This window comes from Carettochelys insculpta, chromosome 2 (genome assembly GCF_033958435.1).
Source record: "Carettochelys insculpta isolate YL-2023 chromosome 2, ASM3395843v1, whole genome shotgun sequence".
Classification (NCBI taxonomy): Eukaryota; Metazoa; Chordata; order Testudines; family Carettochelyidae; genus Carettochelys; species Carettochelys insculpta.
Window position 1 is genome coordinate 280,646,478 of NC_134138.1, and position 22,724 is coordinate 280,669,201.

At 60.2% G+C, this 22,724-nt stretch overlaps 1 protein-coding gene across 14 annotated transcripts in view; it reads left to right on the forward strand.

Annotated features, from left to right (window-relative positions):
* Positions 1 to 1,547: 1,547 nt before the first annotated feature.
* Positions 1,548 to 22,724, forward strand: part of NOS3 (nitric oxide synthase 3) — a 91,107-nt gene continuing 69,930 nt past the window's right edge. For 2 of the 14 annotated variants that reach the window (XM_074985379.1, XM_074985380.1), the window contains exons 1-3: positions 1,561 to 2,129; positions 5,301 to 5,403; positions 16,333 to 16,481. In XM_074985379.1, coding sequence (XP_074841480.1) covers positions 2,017 to 2,129; positions 5,301 to 5,403; positions 16,333 to 16,481 — 365 coding nt within the window. In that variant the 5' untranslated portion in view covers positions 1,561 to 2,016. Of the gene's footprint in view, positions 2,130 to 5,300; positions 5,404 to 16,332; positions 16,482 to 22,724 lie in introns of those variants that run through there. The other 12 variants (XM_074985376.1, XM_074985378.1, XM_074985384.1 and 9 more) reach the window with 11 other exon arrangements.

Below are 22,724 nucleotides of genomic sequence, written 5' to 3' on the forward strand. Positions count from 1 at the left end.
CGGCATTATATACATGGAGCCGGGGTTGTGTTTTCCAAGGTGCTTTACTTTGTATTCCTCACCTGGGGGTTTCATCTGCCATTTTGCTGCCCAGTCGCCCAGTTCCGTGAGATCCTTTTGAAGCTCTTTGCAGTCTGCCTGGGGCTGAACTACTGTAATGCAGGAGGTTTCTGGGGCACTGCTGAGTGTCAGTTCTGGGCAAATTGCTTAGGGACAGCCCTACTTGCAGCCCAAGACTGGAGGTCCTCTACTATCAGGCACCAAACCCATCATGCAAAGCACCTCCGCTGCCACACCAGCCAGCCAGAAACCACCCCAGCAATTCCCACAGACACTCCAACTTCCCTTGGGGCCACAACCTGTCCCCCCTCACACAGGTGAAAGGTTATGAAAGCCAATCGCCCCCCATCCACACAGGTCCTTCCAATTCCGAAGGACAAGCCACATCCCCAGGTCAATGTGTATCTCAGATTTTATGCCAAAGAGCCAATCCTAAATCTAAAGGTTCATTTGAAGAAAGAAAGAAAGAAAGAAAGACGTGGGGACAGTTAAAGCTGCTAAATGCATCAGGCACAAAAACTCATTGCAAGTTCTTGGTGCAAGCTTGCGGCTGAGTAATCGGCTGTTTAGCTCAAGACTCGAGTCCATTCTCTGTTAGGAGCGGCGCTCGGGCGCTCAGGCTCCAGTTCATAGCAGAGATCTGTCAGAGGTGATAAGCTGGGTTGCAGATCAGTGGAGGAACCGCCAGGGCCCTTTTTACACATGTGCCCATGAGGTGAGACAGGCTGCTCTGGGTGAAGCCTGCATCCATGGGCCTGGGGGTTCAGGGCTGGGCAGGGACCATGGGGCCCGCATTGCCCGGGGGAGAGCTGGGGGCTGCTGCTGGCTGGATGACAGCCTGGGGCCCACATGCAGCCCACCAGCACTGGCTGGGGGCTCTGGGCATTCCTGACACCTCAAACCCCGCAACTTGGCTCTGAATCTGCTGCCAGTGCCAGCAGGCTTCCAGGAGGGAGGGAGCCCAGCCCATGCGTCCCAGCCATGCTGAACAGCCCAGGGGTGAGTGCTGACACCTGCCCTACCCGAGGGACCAGCCAACCTGCCACACAAGGGAGATCCTGGCTCCTCCTCGCTGTAATCACCAGACCCCAGTGCCCCTGCGGGACAGGTGGAGAATTCAGGAGTCCTGGTGCCCAATATAGGGGATACGTGAGTGTATGTGCATGGGGGGGCTCACAGAGGGTGGGGGGCTCCTGCTGGGGGTAACCTGGTGGCCAGGTGACACCTCTGGGCTGCAGACAAAGGGGGAGGTGGAGCCTGAGGGGTCTGAATTGGAACTGGGAGTTGGAAGCAGTTAGTCTGGGCTGGGAGAGAGAGAGACAAAGGAGGGGACAAGGCCCTGGCTCGGAGGGCTCCTCTGGGCCTCCTCTCCCCAGCATGGCTGGGACTGGCCGTCTCTGCCGGCTGCACTGACTCCTCTGTACGACGCTGTGTCCTGTCGGCTAATAAACCCGCTGTTCTCCTGCTGAGTGAGAGTCACTCCTGCCTGCGGCCGGGTGCAGAGCTTGGGGACCCCTGAACCCCATGACACCCAGCTCCCCCTTGCTGTAATCACCAGACCCCAGTGCCCCTGAGGGACAGGTGGTGAACCCAGGAGTCCTGGTGCCCAGCTCCCCCTTGCTGTAATCACCAAACCCAGTGCCCCTGAGGGACAGGTGGTGAACCCAGGAGTCCTGGTGCCCAGCTCCCCCTTGCTGTAATCACTAGAGCCCACTGCCCCCAAGGGCCGGGTGCAGAACCCAGGAGTCCTGGTTCCCAGCTCCCTTCTGCTAACCCCTCAGCCCCGCCGCCCAGCAGGGCTGGGCTAGAACCCAGGCGACTGGGCAGCAGGCCACCTCCTCCCCATTGTGTGGTGGGCGGAGGGTGTGCGAGTTACTCAGAGGTCCCCAGGTCGCCCTTGGCTCTTTCTCTGCAGAGGAAGTGGCTGCTGCCGGCTGGGAGCTCAGTCGGGGCGCGATGGGGAACCTGCAGGGAGTGCTGCAAGACCCCGCCCGCACCTGTGCTCTCAGCCTCTGCTCCCGGCAGAGGGGCTCCGTCCCCGAGGATGGCGCTACCTGTGCTAAGGCCAGGTAAGGGGGCTGTGCTGGGCCTGACAGGGGCTGCGATGCCCACAGCCCTGTTCTCCCCAGGCCCGGCACTTGGGGGGCTGGGGTCCAGTTCCTGCTCTGCCACGATCCCTGCAGGACACCAGGCAAGTCCCTCAACCCCCTTGGGTCAGGAGTGAGGTCATGGCCCTGCCTCCGGGCTCTGCAGGGGGCAGGTGGGCGCTCCCAGGGGGCAGGAGGAGCTCTGTGGCCAGTGGGAGACACACTGCAGGGACCGGGGGGACTCCTGGGAGTGGGAGAGGTGCTGTGGGGGGGACAAGAGGGGTTCTGTGGGTGGGGGGTAGGAGAGGTGCTGTGGGGGGGACAGGAGGGGTTCTGTGGGTGGGGGTAGGAGAGGTGCTGTGGGGGGACAGGAGGGGCTCTGTGGGTGGAGGGTGGGAGAGGTGCTGTAGGGGGACAGGAGGGGTTCTGTGGGTGGAGGGTGGGAGAGGTGCTGTGGGGGGACAGGAGGGGTTCTGCGGGTGGGGGGTAGGAGAGGTGCTGTGGGGGGTACAGGAGGGGTTCTGCGGGTGGGGGGTAGGAGAGGTGCTGTGGGGGGACAGGAGGGGTTCTGCAGGTGGGGGGTGGGAGAGGTGCTGGGGGGGGGACAGGAGGGGTTCTGCAGGTGGGGGGTGGGAGAGGTGCTGGGGGGGACAGGAGGGGTTCTGTGGGTGGGGGGTAGCAGAGGTGCTGTGGGGGGACAGGAGGGGTTCTGTGGGTGGAGGGTGGGAGAGGTGCTGTGGGGGGACAGGAGAGGTTCTGTGGGTGGGGGATGGGAGAGGTACTGTGGGGGGACAGGAGGGGTTCTGTGGGTGGGGGGTAGGAGAGGTGCTGTGGGGGGACAGGAGGGGCTCTGTGGGTGGGGGGTAGGAGAGGTGCTGTGGGGGGACAGGACGGGTTTTGTGGGTGGGGGGTGGGAGAGGTGCTGTGGGGGGACAGGAGGGGTTCTGCGGGTGGGGGTGGGAGAGGTGCTGTGGGGGGACAGGAGGGGTTCTGCGGGTGGGGGGTAGGAGAGGTGCTGTGGGGGGACAGGAGGGGTTCTGCGGGTGGAGGGTAGGAGAGGTGCTGCCGGGGGGTGGGAGAGGTGCTGTGGGGGGACAGGAGGGGTTCTGCAGGTGGGGGGTGGGAGAGGTGCTGTGGGGGGACAGGAGGGGTTCTGTGGGTGGGGGGTAGCAGAGGTGCTGTGGGGGGTACAGGAGGGGTTCTGCGGGTGGGGGGTAGGAGAGGTGCTGTGGGGGGACAGGAGGGGTTCTGTGGGTCGGGGGGAGAAGAGGTGCTGTGGGGGGACAGGACGGGTTTTGTGGGTGGGGGGTAGCAGAGGTGCTGTGGGGGGACAGGAGGGGTTCTGCGGGTGGGGGTAGGAGAGGTGCTGTGGGGGGACAGGAGGGGTTCTGCGGGTGGGGGTAGGAGAGGTGCTGCCGGGGGGTGGGAGAGGTGCTGTGGGGGTCAGGAGGGGTTCTGCAGGTGGGGGGTGGGAGAGGTGCTGTGGGGGGACAGGAGGGGTTCTGCAGGTGGGGGGTGCGAGAGGTGCTGTGGGGGTCAGGAGGGGTTCTGCAGGTGGGGGGTGGGAGAGGTGCTGTGGGGGGACAGGAGGGGTTCTGCAGGTGGAGGGTGGGAGAGGTGCTGTAGGGGGACAGGAGGGGTTCTGTGGGTGGAGGGTGGGAGAGGTGCTGTGGGGGGACAGGAGGGGTTCTGTGGGTGGGGGGTAGGAGAGGTGCTGTGGGGGGACAGGAGGGGTTCTGTGGGTGGGGGGTAGCAGAGGTGCTGTGGGTGGTACAGGAGGGGTTCTGCGGGTGGGGGGTAGGAGAGGTGCTGTGGGGGGACAGGAGGGGTTCTGCGGGTGGAGGGTAGGAGAGGTGCTGCCGGGGGGTGGGAGAGGTGCTGTGGGGGGACAGGTGGGGTTCTGCGGGTGGGGGGTAGCAGAGGTGCTGTGGGGGGTACAGGAGGGGTTCTGCGGGTGGGGGGTAGGCGAGGTGCTGTGGGGGGACAGGAGGGGTTCTGCGGGTGGGGGGTAGGAGAGGTGCTGTGGGGGTTGAGGTGGGGTTCTGCGGGTGGAGGGTAGGAGAGGTGCTGCCGGGGGGTGGGAGAGGTGCTGTGGGGGGACAGGTGGGGTTCTGCGGGTGGGGGGTGGGAGAGGTGCTGTGGGGGGACAGGAGGGGTTCTGTGGGTGGGGGGTAGCAGAGGTGCTGTGGGGGTACAGGAGGGGTTCTGCGGGTGGGGGGTAGGAGAGGTGCTGTGGGGGTTGAGGTGGGGTTCTGCGGGTGGAGGGTAGGAGAGGTGCTGCCAGGGGGTGGGAGAGGTGCTGTGGGGGTTGAGGTGGGGTTCTGCGGGTGGAGGGTAGGAGAGGTGCTGCCGGGGGGTGGGAGAGGTGCTGTGGGGGGACAGAAGGGGTTCTGCAGGTGGGGGGTGGGAGAGGTGCTGTGGGGGGACAGAAGGGGTTCTGTGGGTGGGGGGTGGGAGAGGTGCTGTGGGGGGACAGGAGGGGTTCTGCGGGTGGGGGGTAGGAGAGGTGCTGTGGGGGGACAGGAGGGGTTCTGCGGGTGGGGGGTGGGAGAGGTGCTGGGGGGGACAGGAGGGGTTCTGTGGGTGGGGGGTAGCAGAGGTGCTGTGGGGGGTACAGGAGGGGTTCTGCGGGTGGGGGGTAGGAGAGGTGCTGTGGGGGTTGAGGTGGGGTTCTGCGGGTGGAGGGTAGGAGAGGTGCTGCCGGGGGGTGGGAGAGGTGCTGTGGGGGGACAGGAGGGGTTCTGCGGGTGGGGGGTGGGAGAGGTGCTGGGGGGGACAGGAGGGGTTCTGTGGGTGGGGGGTAGCAGAGGTGCTGTGGGGGGACAGGAGGGGTTCTGTGGGTGGGGGGTAGCAGAGGTGCTGTGGGGGGTACAGGAGGGGTTCTGTGGGTGGGGGGTAGCAGAGGTGCTGTGGGGGGTACAGGAGGGGTTCTGCGGGTGGGGGGTAGGAGAGGTGCTGTGGGGGTTGAGGTGGGGTTCTGCGGGTGGAGGGTAGGAGAGGTGCTGCCGGGGGGTGGGAGAGGTGCTGTGGGGGGACAGGTGGGGTTCTGCGGGTGGGGGGTAGGAGGGGTGCTGTGGGGGGACAGGTGAGGTGCTGTGGGGGGCACTGCTGTCACACAGGGCCCCTTGCTGAACATGCCCCCCCTTTCTGCAGCTCTGTGCCAGCCCGCCCCATTGAGCCCCCCAGATACGCGCGGATCAAGAACTGGGAAACGGGAGCCATTGCCTACGATACGCTCAGCGCCCAGGCCACACAGGTGACGTGTGGGGCTGGGGCATGTGGGACAGGAATGGGATCGGGGGGGGCTTTGAGGGGCCGTCAGAGAGTTGACTGGGTGCCCCCTTCAGCCATGCCCAGGCTGCTGTGGGGTGGGAGCGTGCGCCCCTCCATCGCCCTGCGTCTCGGGGTGTTGTGAACACAAGGCCTGAGAAGAGCCCAGGCGTCGGCCTCCAGCCAGAGAAGGGCAACAGCACCTGGAGATCAGCCCTGGCTTGGCCCCACTGGGCCTGACCCCTTATTCCTGCCCCCCTGTCCCGCCCCGGCCGGTCCCCTGCCACGTACCTGAGACCTCCGCGCGCAGCTCGCGGATCTTCCACAGTCCTGCCCGACCCCTAACCCCACCCCTAACCTAACCTCTATCCCCGAACTCTACCCCAACCCCAACCCCAACCTAACCCTGACCCCTAACCCCACCCCAACCTAACCTCTATCCCCGAATTCTACCCCAACCCCAACCCCAACCTAACCCTGACCCCTAACCCCACCCCTAACCTAACCTCTATCCCCGAACTCTACCCCAACCCCAACCCCAACCTAACCCTGACCCCTAACCCCACCCCTAACCTAACCTCTATCCCCGAATTCTACCCCAACCCCAACCCCAACCTAACCCTGACCCCTAACCCCACCCCAACCTAACCTCTATCCCCGAATTCTACCCCAACCCCAACCCCAACCTAACCCTGACCCCTAACCCCACCCCAACCTAACCTCTATCCCCGAACTCTACCCCAACCCCAACCCCAACCTAACCCCTAACTATCCCTGACCCCTAACCCCACCCCAACCTAACCTCTATCCCCGAATTCTACCCCAACCCCAACCTAACCCTGACCCCTAACCCCACCCCAACCTAACCTCTATCCCCGAACTCTACCCCAACCCCAACCTCAACCTAACCCTGACCCCTAACCTCACCCCAACCTAACCTCTATCCCCGAATTCTACCCCAGCCCCAACCCCAACCTAACCCTGACCCCTAACCCCACCCCAACCTAACCTCTATCCCCGAATTCTACCCCAACCCCAACCCCAACCTAACCCTGACCCCTAACCCCACCCCAACCTAACCTCTATCCCCGAATTCTACCCCAACCCCAACCCCAACCTAACCCTGACCCCTAACCCCACCCCAACCTAACCTCTATCCCCGAATTCTACCCCAACCCCAACCCCAACCTAACCCTGACCCCTAACCCCACCCCAACCTAACCTCTATCCCCGAATTCTACCCCAACCCCAACCCCAACCTAACCCTGACCCCTAACCCCACCCCAACCTAACCTCTATCCCCGAATTCTACCCCAACCCCAACCCCAACCTAACCCTGACCCCTAACCCCACCCCAACCTAACCTCTATCCCCGAATTCTACCCCAACCCCAACCCCAACCTAACCCTGACCCCTAACCCCACCCCAACCTAACCTCTATCCCCGAATTCTACCCCAACCCCAACCCCAACCTAACCCTGACCCCTAACCCCACCCCAACCTAACCTCTATCCCCGAATTCTACCCCAACCCCAACCCCAACCTAACCCTGACCCCTAACCCCACCCCAACCTAACCTCTATCCCCGAATTCTACCCCAACCCCAACCCCAACCTAACCCTGACCCCTAACCCCACCCCAACCTAACCTCTATCCCCGAACTCTACCCCAACCCCAACCCCAACCTAACCCTGACCCCTAACCCCACCCCAACCTAACCTCTATCCCCGAATTCTACCCCAACCCCAACCCCAACCTAACCCTGACCCCTAACCCCACCCCAACCTAACCTCTATCCCCGAATTCTACCCCAGCCCCAACCTAACCCCTAACCTAACCTCTATCCCCGAATTCTACCCCAACCCCAACCTAACCCTGACCCCTAACCCCACCCCAACCTAACCTCTATCCCCGAATTCTACCCCAACCCCAACCTAACCCCTAACCTAACCTCTATCCCCGAATTCTACCCCAACCCCAACCTAACCCTGACCCCTAACCCCACCCCAACCTAACCTCTATCCCCGAATTCTACCCCAACCCCAACCTAACCCTGACCCCTAACCCCACCCCAACCTAACCTCTATCCCCGAATTCTACCCCAGCCCCAACCTAACCCCTAACCTAACCTCTATACCCGAATTCTACCCCAACCCCAACCTAACCCTGACCCCTAACCCCACCCCAACCTAACCTCTATCCCCGAATTCTACCCCAACCCCAACCCCAACCTAACCCTGACCCCTAACCCCACCCCAACCTAACCTCTATCCCCGAATTCTACCCCAACCCCAACCTAACCCTGACCCCTAACCCCAGCCCTAACCTAACTTCTATCCCCGAATTCTACCCCAGCCCCAACCTAACCCCTAACCTAACCTCTATACCCGAATTCTACCCCAACCCCAACCTAACCCTGACCCCTAACCCCACCCCAACCTAACCTCTATCCCCGAATTCTACCCCAACCCCAACCCCAACCTAACCCTGACCCCTAACCCCACCCCAACCTAACCTCTATCCCCGAATTCTACCCCAACCCCAACCTAACCCTGACCCCTAACCCCAGCCCCAACCTAACCTCTATCCCCGAACTCTACCCCAGCCCCAACCTAACCCCTAACCTAACCTCTATACCCGAATTCTACCCCAACCCCAACCTAACCCTGACCCCTAACCCCACCCCAACCTAACCTCTATCCCCGAATTCTACCCCAACCCCAACCCCAACCTAACCCTGACCCCTAACCCCACCCCAACCTAACCTCTATCCCCGAATTCTACCCCAACCCCAACCTAACCCTGACCCCTAACCCCAGCCCTAACCTAACTTCTATCCCCGAATTCTACCCCAACCCCAACCTAACCCTGACCCCTAACCCCACCCCAACCTAACCTCTATCCCCGAATTCTACCCCAACCCCAACCTAACCCTGACCCCTAACCCCACCCCTAACCTAACTTCTATCCCCGAATTCTACCCCAACCCCAACCTAACCCTGACCCCTAACCTCACCCCAACCTAACCTCTATCCCCGAATTCTACCCCAACCCCAACCCCAACCTAACCCTGACCCCTAACCCCACCCCAACCTAACCTCTATCCCCGAATTCTACCCCAACCCCAACCCCAACCTAACCCTGACCCCTAACCCCACCCCAACCTAACCTCTATCCCCGAATTCTACCCCAACCCCAACCTAACCCTGACCCCTAACCCCAGCCCTAACCTAACTTCTATCCCCGAATTCTAACCCAACCCCAACCTAACCCTGACCCCTAACCCCACCCCAACCTAACCTCTATCCCCGAATTCTACCCCAACCCCAACCTAACCCTGACCCCTAACCCCACCCCTAACCTAACTTCTATCCCCGAATTCTACCCCAACCCCAACCTAACCCTGACCCCTAACCTCACCCCAACCTAACCTCTATCCCCGAATTCTACCCCAACCCCAACCCCAACCTAACCCTGACCCCTAACCCCACCCCAACCTAACCTCTATCCCCGAACTCTACCCCAACCCCAACCCCAACCTAACCCTGACCCCTAACCCCACCCCAACCTAACCTCTATCCCCGAATTCTACCCCAACCCCAACCTAACCCTGACCCCTAACCCCACCCCAACCTAACCTCTATCCCCGAACTCTACCCCAACCCCAACCTAACCCCTAACCTAACCCTGACCCCTAACCCCACCCCAACCTAACCTCTATCCCCGAATTCTACCCCAACCCCAACCCCAACCTAACCCTGACCCCTAACCCCACCCCAACCTAACCTCTATCCCCGAATTCTACCCCAACCCCAACCTAACCCTGACCCCTAACCCCACCCCAACCTAACCTCTATCCCCGAATTCTACCCCAACCCCAACCCCAACCTAACCCTGACCCCTAACCCCACCCCAACCTAACCTCTATCCCCGAATTCTACCCCAACCCCAACCCCAACCTAACCCTGACCCCTAACCCCACCCCAACCTAACCTCTATCCCCGAACTCTACCCCAACCCCAACCTAACCCCTAACCTAACCCTGACCCCTAACCCCACCCCAACCTAACTTCTATCCCCAACTCCAACCTAACCCCTAACTAACCCTGACCCCTAACCCCACCCCAACCTAACCTCTATCCCCGAACTCTACCCCAACCCCAACCTAACCCCTAACCTAACCCTGACCCCTAACCCCACCCCAACCTAACTTCTATCCCCAACTCCAACCTAACCCCTAACTAACCCTGACCCCTAACCCCACCCCAACCTAACCTCTATCCCCGAATTCTACCCCAACCCCAACCTAACCCTGACCCCTAACCCCACCCCAACCTAACTTCTATCCCCGAACTCTACCCCAACCCCAACCTAACCCTGACCCCTAACCCCACCCCAACCTAACCTCTATCCCCGAACTCTACCCCAACCCCAACCTAACCCTGACCCCTAACCCCACCCCAACCTAACTTCTATCCCCGAACTCTACCCCAACCCCAACCTAACCCTGACCCCTAACCCCAGCCCTAACCTAACTTCTATCCCCGAACTCTACCCCAACCCCAACCTAACCCTGACCCCTAACCCCAACGCTAACCTAACTTCTAGCCCCTAACTCTACCCCAACCCCAACCTAACCCCTAACCTAACCCTGACCCCTAACCCCAACCCTAACCTAACCTCTATCCCCGAACTCTACCCCAACCCCAACCTAACCCTGACCCCTAACCCCAGCCCTAACCTAACTTCTATCCCCGAACTCTACCCCAACCCCAACCTAACCCTGACCCCTAACCCCAACGCTAACCTAACTTCTATCCCCGAATTCTACCCCAACCCCAACCTAACCCTGACCCCTAACCCCAGCCCTAACCTAACTTCTATCCCCGAACTCTACCCCAACCCCAACCTAACCCTGACCCCTAACCCCAACGCTAACCTAACTTCTATCCCCGAGCTCTACCCCAACCCCAACCTAACCCCTAACCTAACCCTGACCCCTAACCCCAACCCTAACCTAACCTCTATCCCCGAACTCTACCCCAACCCCAACCCAACCTAACCCTGACCCCTAACCCCTAACCCTACCTCAACCCTGAACCTAATTCTAACCCCTAACCTAACCTAACCTCTATCCCCTAACTCTACCCCATCCCCAACCTAACCCCTAACCTAACCCTGACCCCTAACCCCACCCCTAACCTAACCTCTATCCCCGAACTCTACCCCAACCCCAACCCAACCTAACCCTGACCCCTAACCCCAACCCTAACCTAACCTCTATCCCCGAACTCTACCCCAACCCCAACCCAACCTAACCCTGACCCCTAACCCCTAACCCTACCTCAACCCTGAACCTAATTCTAACCCCTAACCTAACCTAACCTCTATCCCCTAACTCTACCCCATCCCCAACCTAACCCCAACCTAACCCTGACCCCTAACCCCACCCCAACCTAACTTCTATCCCCGAATTCTACCCCAACCCCAACCTAACCCTGACCCCTAACCCCAACCCTAACCTAACTTCTATCCCCGAACTCTACCCCAACCCCAACCTAACCCCTAACCTAACCCTGACCCCTAACCCCACCCCTAACCTAACTTCTATCCCCAACTCTACCCCAACCCCAACCTAACCCCTAACTAACCCTGACCCCAACCCCAACACTAACCTAACTTCTATCCCCTAACTCTACCCCAACCCCAACCCAACCCCTAACCTAACTCTGACCCCTAACCCCAATCCTAACCTAACCTCTATCCCCGAACTCTACCCCAACCCCAACCTAACCCTGACCCCTAACCCCTAACCCTACCTCAACCCTGAACCTAATTCTAACTCCTAATCTAACCTAACCTCTATCCCCTAACTCTACCCCATCCCCAACCTAACCCCTAACCTAACCCTGACCCTACCTCAACCCTGAACCTAATTCTAACCCCTAACCTAACCTAACCTAACCTATATCCCCTAACTCTACCCCAGCCCCAACCTAACCCCTAACCTAACCCTGACCCCTCACCCTACCTCAACCCTGAACCTAATTCTAACCCCTAACCTAACCTAACCCCTAACCCTGAACCTAACCTAACTTCTAACCCTACCCCAACCCCTACCCCAATCCTAAACCCTACCCCAGTGCAACTCCTAACCCTACCCCATCCCACAACCCTAACCCTAAGTGTGCCCTGCCCCATGTCATGGAACATGGGGTTCCCAGGCCCTGCCCCACCGCAGGCAGAGGTGACTCTCATGCAGCAGGGGAACAGACGTGTTCTGGGGCAACAGGGACCCAGCACAGAACAGACTTGTCCGCACAGGGACCAGACGTCAGCACCATCCATCTTGGGGAGAGGGGGCCCAGGAGGGGTCCCTGAGTTGGGGCACTAGCCCTCCTTCCTCCCTCTCCAGCCAAACAAGACTCCCCTACTCAAGCTGCCCAGTTCCAATTCAAACCAGCCAGGCCCCTCCTGCTTCCTTTGTCCTGTTCCTCTGGAAAGAACGGGGTTATCCAGGTGCCTGGATTACAAGTGGCATGAAGGACCATTATCTACATGCACGGAAACGCCCATCAGTGCCATGTACTGATGCTGTGCTTAGGGAAACTGAGGCACCTGCCTGGGGTTATACAGGACAATAGAAACACACACAGCCCAGCCAGGGAAGTAAAGTTCGGGCCCCGGCCAGTGGAGCTGGAACAGGATTTGGAGCCTTTCCCCATCCGTGCTCCTCTCCACCCTCTGGAGCAGGGCCTCGTCTTTGGGAGGGGCGATGCAGACGGGGTGGAGTGGGAGAGGCTGGGGCTAGTGGTTGGGCAGGACCCGTGGGCTGGCTGAGCAGCAGGGGCACAGGGCATGGGGCTAACACCAGGCATAAAATCTGGGGCTACTGCAGCCCCCTCACACCCCTACTTCCCACACCTCTGGAGCCCCTCTCCTGAGCTGGAGTTTTGCTGCAGTCTGGGAGGGCTGGAGAGGAAGAGGAGGGGAGCTCCACTGCAGCAGAACACGCCCTTCGGTGGGTATTTGAGGGTCAGGTTGTTAAGATCTAAGGCGTAAAGGCCATATGGGCTCAGGCCAAGGGGCCGGTAGCCCAGTGCCCTGTCTCTGTCTGGGGTGGGTGCCACAGGCCTCAGCGAGTGAACAGAGCAGGGCCAGTTCAAACAGCCCTTCCTTCCCCTGTCAGCCAGTCCCGGCTCCTGCAGTCAGAGGCTGGGGTCCCGGGAGCACATGGGGGCAGCCTGGACTCTCTTGCCTGACAGCCGTGAGGGGCCTCTCTGTGGTCTTGCCTAAGGCTTTGGCCTGCGCAATCCCCCCGGCAGGGAGTTCCCCAAGGTACATATGGGGCATGGGATGGGCTCTGCGAGGCTGGAACCTTCCACCAACAAAAGTCAGCCCAGTAATCGCAGCCACCTCCCTCGCTGTGGCTGTCAGGTCCCGACCACAGCAGCACCGCGCTGCTGGATGGAGCTTAGGGGCACACGGCTGCTGTGTGGCTGGACGAGCTCTGGACTGGTTTTGACCCACTGGGAACGGCCTTTACCCTGTTTCAGTGATCACCACTGGGCAAAATCCTGGGGTCGAAGCTCCCTCTGGCCATCAAGTGCCGAGTAAAGGCCCCGCTTGTGGAGGGAGGGGGGGCAATGGCTGCAGACGGGCAATAGCAAGTAGGTGAGGTGTCACTGGCTGCTGAAGGCCCCGGGGTGCACGGCCCCAAGGTGCAGGGTAAATCAGCAGCCTGGGACAAGCGGCTCAGGCGCAGGTGGCCCCTGCTGTCTTGCTGCACTGCTGCACTGGGTGACCCAGGGGCACGAAGGCTGGGCCAGCCGTGAGAGCCCAGCAGGGCGGGTGGAGCTGCTGGCAGCCTGGAGAGACGCTCTGCCTGGCACACTGCCCCTCTCCCAGGCTGCCCTCACTGTTCGTGGGCACCTAGGCGCGGGGGCTGGCAGCTTCTGCGCCTTGTGCCCCACCCGCCCTGCTGCTGCCCGAGGCTCCTGGCTGGCCACGCCACGTACAGGGCTCCCAGCCACCATCCCCGCAGCTGGCCTGGGGGAGCTGCCGTGTGCTCAGCATTCCTCACAGCTGCCAGACCTGGGGGCTGTGCTGCTGGCGCCGGGGTACCAGCCGCAGTGGTGCTGGAACAGTTCTTGGAGCAGGGGTGCTGAGCCGCACCCCCAGTCCTGTCTGCGCCCCACTGCTCCTGAGAGCTGGGCCAGCCGCTGCAGCCAGGAGGCTTGTGCTGGGGTGGAGTCCCCAGGCAGCAGCTGTCCCAGTGGCTGGGACACTGAGAACACAGCCTGAGGGTGCTGCAGCATCCCCCATAACCCTACATCCTGCGCCTCTGGCAGAGGGCCTGGGCTGGGCAGCAGGGGACTCTCCGCCCTAGGCACCCCCCAGATTAACCCTTCTGGGGCCATCAACCCAACTCCATGCCCACTTCTGCCCCAAGTCCCACTGACTCCCCAGCTCAGCTCCCTGCAGTCCATGGGGCGCTGGCTGCACAGCCCCCGCCCTGCTTTGGCCTTACCCCAGTCTGGGCAGCCCCCGTTGGTCCCAGCACCCAGGCTCAGGCCAGTTCCTGGGACTCTCTTCATCCCCAGAGCTGCTGTCCCCAACTTCCTGTGCCAGCAGCTTGCACGGCACAACTCCGGGGGGTCCCACCCACAGTGGTGCGTGGGGCCAGCTCTCACTGTACGAACGCTGGAAAGCGGTGAGCCCGGAACCCCCTCTGCTCTGCGCAGAGATTCCCCCAGCCGGCTGCTGGCTGTGTCACAGTCTGACACCCGCAGCCCTGCCCCAGGCACCTCCCTCCAGGGCAGCTGTGATGGGGTTCAGGGGTCCCCCTGCACTGCACCCCGTCCGCTGGCAGGAGTGACTGTCACTCAGCAGGTACAACAGCAGGTTTATTAGGCAACAGATGCCCAGTTTCTCACAGAAGCGTCAGTACAGCAGCCAGAGACAGTCATTCCAACCCGTCCTGGGGGGAAGACCCCGAGGGGTGCCCCTCTGGGGTGTAGCTTCCCCCTCCTCCGGCTGGCTGCCTTCCAGCTCTCCCTTCCCCTAGCCTCTAACTGCCGTCCCCGATTCAAAAACCCAGCTCGGCTCCTCCCTACCTCTTTGTTCAGGGCAGAGGTGTCACCTGCCAGTTGTAGCCCCAGGGTCATCCTTAGCCACTGGGAACTGCTCTGCTTGTCTCTCACATCCAGCCTGAGTCACACATGCACCCCCCCCCACTCCATCACACCAGCTCATGCTGGAGCAGCAGAGTTCCCAGTCCCTGTCTCTGCCTTGTCTGTCAAATGCTGCCCAGCTGGTGCGCAGAGTGCAGCAGCCTGTGCGTCCACGGGCGGTGCCCAGCTGCACACACCTGGGTGTACAGAGCAAAGCTCAGTCTGCACATGGATGGGAAAAATTAGAGGGAATATTGGTCCAGGGCTGGGCTAACGGGGGCTGTGGGTGGGAGTGAGGGGCAGTGGCAGGGCGGTGGGGGTCCCAGGGCTGGGCTAACGGGGGCTGTGGGTGGGAGTGAGGGGCACTGGCAGGGCGGTGGGGGTCCCAGGGCTGGGCTAATGGGGGCAGTGGGTGGGAGTGAGGGGCACTGGCAGGGCGGTGGGTGTCCCAGGGCTGGGCTAACAGGGGCTGTGGGTCAGAGTGAGGGACACTGGCAGGGCAGTGGGGGTCCCCGGGCTGGGCTGGCAGGGGCTGTGGGTGGGAGTGGGGGGTCCCCGGGCTGGGCTAGCAGGGGCTGTGGGTGGGAGTGAGGGGCAGTGGCAGGGCAGTGGGGGTCCCTGGGCTGGGCTAACAGGGGCTGTGGGTGGGAGTGAGGGGCAGTGGGAGGGCAGTGGGGGTCCCCGGGCTGGGCTAACAGGGGCTGTGGGTGGGAGTGAGGGGCAGTGGGAGGGCAGTGGGGGTCCCCGGGCTGGGCTAACAGGGGCTGTGGGTGGGAGTGAGGGGCAGTGGGAGGGCGGTGGGGGTCCCCGGGCTGGGCTAACAGGGGCTGTGGGTGGGAGTGAGGGGCAGTGGGAGGGCGGTGGGGGTCCCCGGGCTGGGCTAACAGGGGCTGTGGGTGGGAGTGAGGGGCAGTGGGAGGGCGGTGGGGGTCGCAGGGCTGGGCTAACAGGGGCTGTGGGTGGGAGTGAGGGGCAGTGGGAGGGCAGTGGGGGTCCCCGGGCTGGGCTAACAGGGGCTGTGGGTGGGAGTGAGGGGCAGTGGGAGGGCAGTGGGGGTCCCCGGGCTGGGCTAACAGGGGCTGTGGGTGGGAGTGAGGGGCAGTGGGAGGGCGGTGGGGGTCCCCGGGCTGGGCTAACAGGGGCTGTGGGTGGGAGTGAGGGGCAGTGGGAGGGCGGTGGGGGTCGCAGGGCTGGGCTAACAGGGGCTGTGGGTGGGAGTGAGGGGCAGTGGGAGGGTGGTGGGGGTTCCTGGGCTGGGCTAACAGGGGCTGTGGGTGGGAGTGAGGGGCAGTGGGAGGGTGGTGGGGGTTCCTGGGCTGGGCTAACAGGGGCTGTGGGTGGGAGTGAGGGGCAGTGGGGGTCCCCAGGCTGGGCTAACAGGGGCTGTGGGTGGGAGTGAGGGGCACTGGCAGGGTGCTGGGCGTCCCCGGGCTGGGCTAACAGGGGCTGTGGGTCGGAGTGAGGGGCAGTGGGAGGGCAGTGGGGGGTCCCCGGACTGGGCTAACAGGGGCTGTGGGTGGGAGTGAGGGGCAGTGGGAGGGCGGTGGGGGTCCCCGGGCTGGGCTAACAGGGGCTGTGGGTGGGAGTGAGGGGCAGTGGGAGGGCGGTGGGGGTCCCCGGGCTGGGCTAACAGGGGCTGTGGGTCGGGGCACTGATGGGACGGGGCTGCACACCAGAGTCGGGGTCTGGACTGGGTCTGACTCCAAAAGCCGAAGCCTCATGTCTCTCTCTCTGTGCTGCAGGAGATGCCCTGTGGTGGGACGCGCTGCCTGGGCTCTCTCATGTTCCCCAAGCAGATGGTTTGCCAGGTGGCCGAGGGGCCCCGGACCGAGGAGGAGCTGCTGCCTCTGGCCCGGGACTTCATCAACCAGTATTACAGCTCCATGAAGCGGTGAGTGGCAGCCGGCCCGCAGGGGCGCAGCACGGCGGGGGAGAGGGCCGCTGGCGGGGGCTGTTGTCCTGAAGAGTACGGCATGAGATCGTCCCTGGGGAAAAGGCAAAACGCCGCAGTTATTGGTAATACACATACAGCAATCAGCACTTCTTGTATGCACAGGGTACGTCCCAGTCTCTCTCTCTCACACACACACACACACACACAGACAGACACACAAGCACACTCCTCTCTTGGTGCTGTTACCGATAGCTGCTCCCCATAACTGCACCAGCCAGGTGAGTTAGAGCGGGGAGGATGCTCCAGTGATGACAAGACAAAACCCGGGGTCCCTGTGCAAGATGCCTTCATTTATACAGGCGTCTCTCGCAGGCGGGCGGCCCCCAGTTAGCATCTCATGCGTGTGCATCATCTGGGAGAGCAGCCTTAAGAATACGCATTTCGCACCTTCTCATGGGTGGTGCTTTCAAAGGCAGCACTTGCTGGTGACTCCCCAGGCGTCCACGTGTCCAGTTTTCTTTCCATGGGCCCACTGCACAGGCTCCATTGTTCTTCTCAGTGGGCTTGGATCTAACTTCTCCATACCTGGAGGTGCCGGTCTCCCACCCTTCCATTCACACCTCACTCACTCCACAGGGCAATCTATGAAGCAATCCAAAAAGAAAGGGCGCAGAGAGTTTTGTCTTTCCCTTCCCTGCTTCTAGGAAGCGTTCTACAAAACAGAACTACATCTCTATAGAACAGGGCTTAATACGACGATACCTCAAATGGCTCAACAATATTTAAAAATTCCAGTGAGAAGATAGTTAAACCAGAGGTGTGTCTCCATTGTATGGGCACGGACTGGCCGAATGCCACAATGGAAACCCCACGCCTGGAGGGCCGGGCTCAGCTGCCCATACGCCTGCTGGGGAAATAACACAGTGCTGCAGCGATCCTGCAAGCCCCTGGGGTGCACTGCCTGGGGGCTGCTCTGCATTGCCTGGTGGGCAGTGTGGAAATGTGCGAGGGGCCCTGCAGGGATGGGCCCAGGGCCAGTTCTGTGGCAGACTTTGCTGGATGACTGACTCCCGCATGGACGGTGCACTGAAAGCTCGCTGATGCTGCCAAGCTATGGTCCCTGCACGCTGCCGACAGCCGCCTATTAGGCTCCACGAAGGGGCTCAGGGCTCCAGTGGGGAGAGACGCCTCTTCCCAAACCCCAGACCTGCTGCCAGAGGTGACTTGTGGGGGTGCACAGGGAGCCACATGTCCCTGCAACCCCCCCGCACTCACCGTCAGCAGTACGCCGTTCTGATGGGTGAGGGGCAGTCCTGGCCCTCCACCGGCAGCAGCATGAGCCCCCTAGCTACTCTGGCCACCATGCTGCCCCAGGGCCTGGGTGGGGATGGAGCAGGACAGGGCCATGTGGCTAGTGTCCTCTTGGAACCCCAGCACCAGTCACTTCTGCCACGGGCCCCGGCACAGACCTGCCATGGCTGGGGGAGAGGTGCTGCTCCCCTGGCTGCAGCACAGTCCTGGCGTAGACCTGTTGCAATTGCAGGGAGAGGTTCCCTTTCCCTGGCCCTCTCCCAGCATAGCCCAGACATACCAGGGCCATGGGGCGGTGCCCTTCTGCAGCAGGCCTGGCTGGAGCTGCAGCAGCCATGGAGAGGTGCCTGTCCCCTGCACCCGAGCCGCCACAGTGACAGAGGTCTGGGAGAGTCATCTGTCCCCCTGGCAGCCTGCTTCCCTACCAACCCTCTCAGCCTCAGCCCCACTCCAGATCCCACCCCCCGCACCTGGAGCACTCACTCTCCGCTCCCTCCTACCCAGTTGTGAGGCCCCTCCTGCACGGCAAGCCCTGCATCACAGACCCCACCCCAGAGCTTTCCCCTCCCGCACAGCCCAACCCCCAGCCACAGCCCCCAGCCACCCTTGGCCCCACCCCTGCCACACACTGTCCATGTGCCGAATGAGTTTTCTGATGTGTCACACATGCGCCCTTTGGTGCACATAGCTGAATTCATTCCACCCATGGACATAAAAAATTAGAGGGACCATTGGCTGCAAGTGCTTTGGAGGACAGGATTAAAATGCAGAATGATCTGGACAGACCGGAGGAAAGGGCTGAAGTAAATGGGAAGAAATCTAATCAAGACAAATGCAAAGTACAGGCTCTTCCCGAGTTACAAACATCCGCAGTGCCAACAGCTGCGCACGCAACCAGAGCTCCCCTTCTGCCTCTGGTAGGTCGTGCCTTAGGATTTCTGAGAACGTGGGGGGAGGAGTTTTAGGATGTAATTTTCTAATCTTCAGCAACACACAATGAAATATTATAAAGCACATTTTGAACTCGGGCGCCGGCTGCACTCCAGTGCAAGGTGGAATTAAGGTGCAATTCCAGCTACGTTAATTATACAGCTGGAGCAGACATATCTTGTCAGGCTTCTGCTCCATCTCCACTCAGGGAGGTCGATGGGAGTCTGTGCTCCCTTCGGTTTCCCTTACGCCTAAAGTGGGCAGAAGTACCACAGTCAACGGGGCGCCCTGAAAAAGTTCCACTTAGTCCATCCCCACTAGGAGTGTTAAATCAAACTCTGGAAGGTCTGGTACAAGTGCTGAAGGAACCGACCAGGGGCCATGCACAACTTGACCTGCTGCTCACAAACAGGGAAGAACTAGCAGGAGAAATAGAAGTGGGTGGAAACCTGGGCTGCAGCGACCACAAGATGGTAGATTTCAGGATCCAGACAAAAAGGTGGAAGGGTGAGCAGACCCTTGATTTCAAAAGAGCAGACTCCAACTCCCTGAGAGACCTGAGCTACGTCTACACGTGCCCCAAACTTCGAAATGGCCACGCAAATGGCCATTTCGAAGTTTACTAATGAAGCGCTGAAATGCATAGTCAGCGCTTCATTAGCATGCGGGCTTCCGCGGCGCTTCGAAATTGATGCGCCTCGCCGCCGCGCGGCGCGTCCAAACAGGGCTCCTTTTCAAAAGGACACCTCCTGCTTCGAAGTCCCCTCATTCCCATCAGCTCATAGGAATAAGGGGACTTCGAAGTAGGTGGGGTCCTTTCGAAAAGGAGGCGCGTCAATTTCGAAGCGCAGCTGCCGCCCGCATGCTAATGAAGCGCTGAATATGCATTTCAGCGCTTCATTAGTAAACTTCGAAATGGCCATTTGTGTGGCCATTTCGAAGTTTGGGGCACGTGTAGACACGGCCCTGATGACCAGGATCCCTTGGGAAACGAAGATGAAGTGGAAAAGAGTTCAGGAGAACTGGATGTATTTTAAAGAAGCCTCACTGAAGGCACAGGAACAAACCATCCCGCTGCATAGTAAGAAATGCAAACATGGAAGGCAACCAGCTTGGCTTAACAGGGAAACCCTTAGTCAGCTTAAACTCAAAGGGGATGCACACAAGACATGGAAACGGGGACAGCTGACTAAGGAGGAGTATAAACATACGGCTGGAGAATGCCGGGCAGTAATCAGGAAAGCGAAAGCACAGCTGGAACTGCAGCTGGCGAGGGATGCGAAGGGCAACAAGAAGGGTTTCTACCGGCATGTGAACAATAAACAGGTTATCAGGGAAGGTGTGGGGCCATTGCCGTCTGAGGGAGGTAACCTAGCGGCAGGTGATGCAGGAAAAGCTGAAGTACTCAATGCTTTTTTGCCTCAGTCTTCACAGACAAGGACAGTTCCCACACTACGGGCTAGACAATGCAGCATGGGGAAGTGGAGGGCAGCCATATGTGGAGAAAGAGCGAATGAAGAGCTACCTAGAAAAACTAGACATACACAACTCCATGGGTCTGGATTTAATGTACCCCAGGGTACTGAGGGAATTGGCAGAGGTCATTGCTGAGCCTTTGGCCATTACCTTTGAAGTCTCTCGGAGGTTGGCAGAGATCCCAGATGACTGGAAAAAGGCAAACGTAGTGCCCATCTCTAAAAAAGGGAAGAAGGACAATCCAGGGGACTATAGACCCGTCAGCCTTACCTCAGTCCCTGGGAACATAATGGAGGGGATCCTCAAGGCATCCATTTTGAAGCTGTGATGCAGGTTCAGGGATCCCCGAGTTCTGCACCCCGTCCGCAGGCAGCAGTGACTCTCACCCAGCAGGTAGCACAGGAGGTTTATGAGGCGAAAGAGGCCCAGCTCAGCACAGAGGCGTCAGTGCAGCCAGCAGAGACAGTCATTCCAACCCGTCCTGGGGAGAGGAGCCCGAGGGGTGCCCCTCTGGGGTGTAGCCTCCCCCTCGCCAGGCTGGCTGCTTTCCAGCTCCCTCTCCCCCAGCTTCTAACTGCCGCCCCAGAATCAAACCCAGCTCAGCTCCTCCCTGCTCTGTGTTCAGGGCTGAGGTGTTACCTGCCAGCCTAGGGTACAGCCCAGGGGTCATCCTTAGCCGCTGGGAGCTGCTCTGCCCATCTCACACACATCCAGCCTGAGTCTCACACATGCACCCCCCCACTCCATCCCAGGACCACTATATATATGTATGTGTATATATATATATATATATATATATATATATATATATATATATATGCACGTGGGTGTGGGTGTGGGTGTGGGTGTGTGTAGGCAGTCCATCATGTCCAAAGATGACGTCTTGAACTTGCACAGGCTCATCAGTTGTGGACTCTCATGTGGCTGAGGAGTCCAAGCTTTGAACGGCAGGAGCGTTCACAGTGAGGGCAAGAAACCCACAACAGACAGTCTTGACCTGCCCCCTACAGTGGATGAGGTCAAAAAGGCAAATCAGCCAGACCAGCTCTGGCACAGCCCCTGGGATGGACGGTATCCCTGCTGAAAGTTTCAAAGTGGCAGGACTAGTGTCACTTGAAGCCTTTCACAACATCTTGATCAGCATCTGGGAAGAAGATGACATGCCCAAAGACTTTAAGGATGCCACAATCATCTCGCTCTTCAAGAACAAGGGCAACAAAGCTGACTCTGGAAATTACCAGGGCATATCCCTTCTCTGTACTGCTGGGGAGATCTTGTCTTGAGTCATCCTCAACCGTCTGATCACCAGCATCTCAGAGAAGAACCTACCAGAGGCGCAGTGTGGTTTTCGCCCAGTCTGCAGCACCATTGACGTGATCTTTGCTGTTCGTCAGGTCCAGGAAAAGTGCACAGAGCAGAACTTGGATCTGTACTCTGTATTTATAGATCTGGCCAAGGCGTTGGACACCGTCAACAGAGAAGCCCTGCAGATTATCCTGTCAAAACTTGGCTGCCCAAGAAGATTCATTAACCTCATATGCCTGTTCCATGATGGCATGACTGGCTTTGTCCTTTCAAATGGCAAGTCCTCAGATCCATTTGAGATATCCAATGGTGTGAAGAAAGGGTGTGGGCTGACCCCAGTGTTATTCGACTGCTTTTTCACATGCTGTGATGGGGTTCAGGGGTCCCCCTGCACTGCACCCCATCCGCTGGCAGGAGAGACTCTCACTCAGCAGGTACAACAGCAGGTTTATTAGGCAACAGATGTCCAGTTTCTCACAGAAGCAACAGCATAGCAGCCAGAGACAGTCCTTCCAACCTGTCCTGGGGGGAAGACCCCGAGGGGTGCCCCTCTGGGGTGTAGCTTCCCCCTCCTCCGGCTGGCTGCCTTCCAGCTCTCCCTTTTCCTCGCCTCTAACTGCCGCCCCCAATTCAAAAACCCAGCTCAGCTCCTCCCTGCTCTTTGTTCAGGCAGAGGTGTCACCTGCCAGTTGTAGCCCCAGGGTCATCCTTAGCCACTGGGAGCTGCTGCTTGCCTCAGACATCCAGCCTGACTCACACATGCACTCCCCCCACTCCATCACATCTCTCCCCCCTTCCAGACCGCACTGAGCGGGGTCACTTAGCCAGTGACCTGGGGAAGTTCGGGGCCCTCCCTGCGTGACAGGGCATCGGCTATGGTGTTGTTGTTCCCCTTGACGTGGACCACCTCCATGTCGTAGTCCTGCAGGAGCAGACTCCACCGCAGGAGCTTGGCATTGGCCCCTTTCATGTGATGCAGCCAGGTCAGGGGTGAGTGATCGGTGTACACGGTGAAACGCCGTCCAAACAGGTACGGCTGCAGCTTCCCCAGCGCCCACACCATGGCCAGACATTCCTTCTATATGGCCGCGTAGTTCTGCTCCCGGGGCAGCAGCTTCTTACTCAGGTACACGATGGGGTGTTTCTCCCCTTTGTCATTCACCTGCATTAGCACCGCCCCCAGCCCCACGTCTGAGGCATCGGTGAACACCAGGAAGG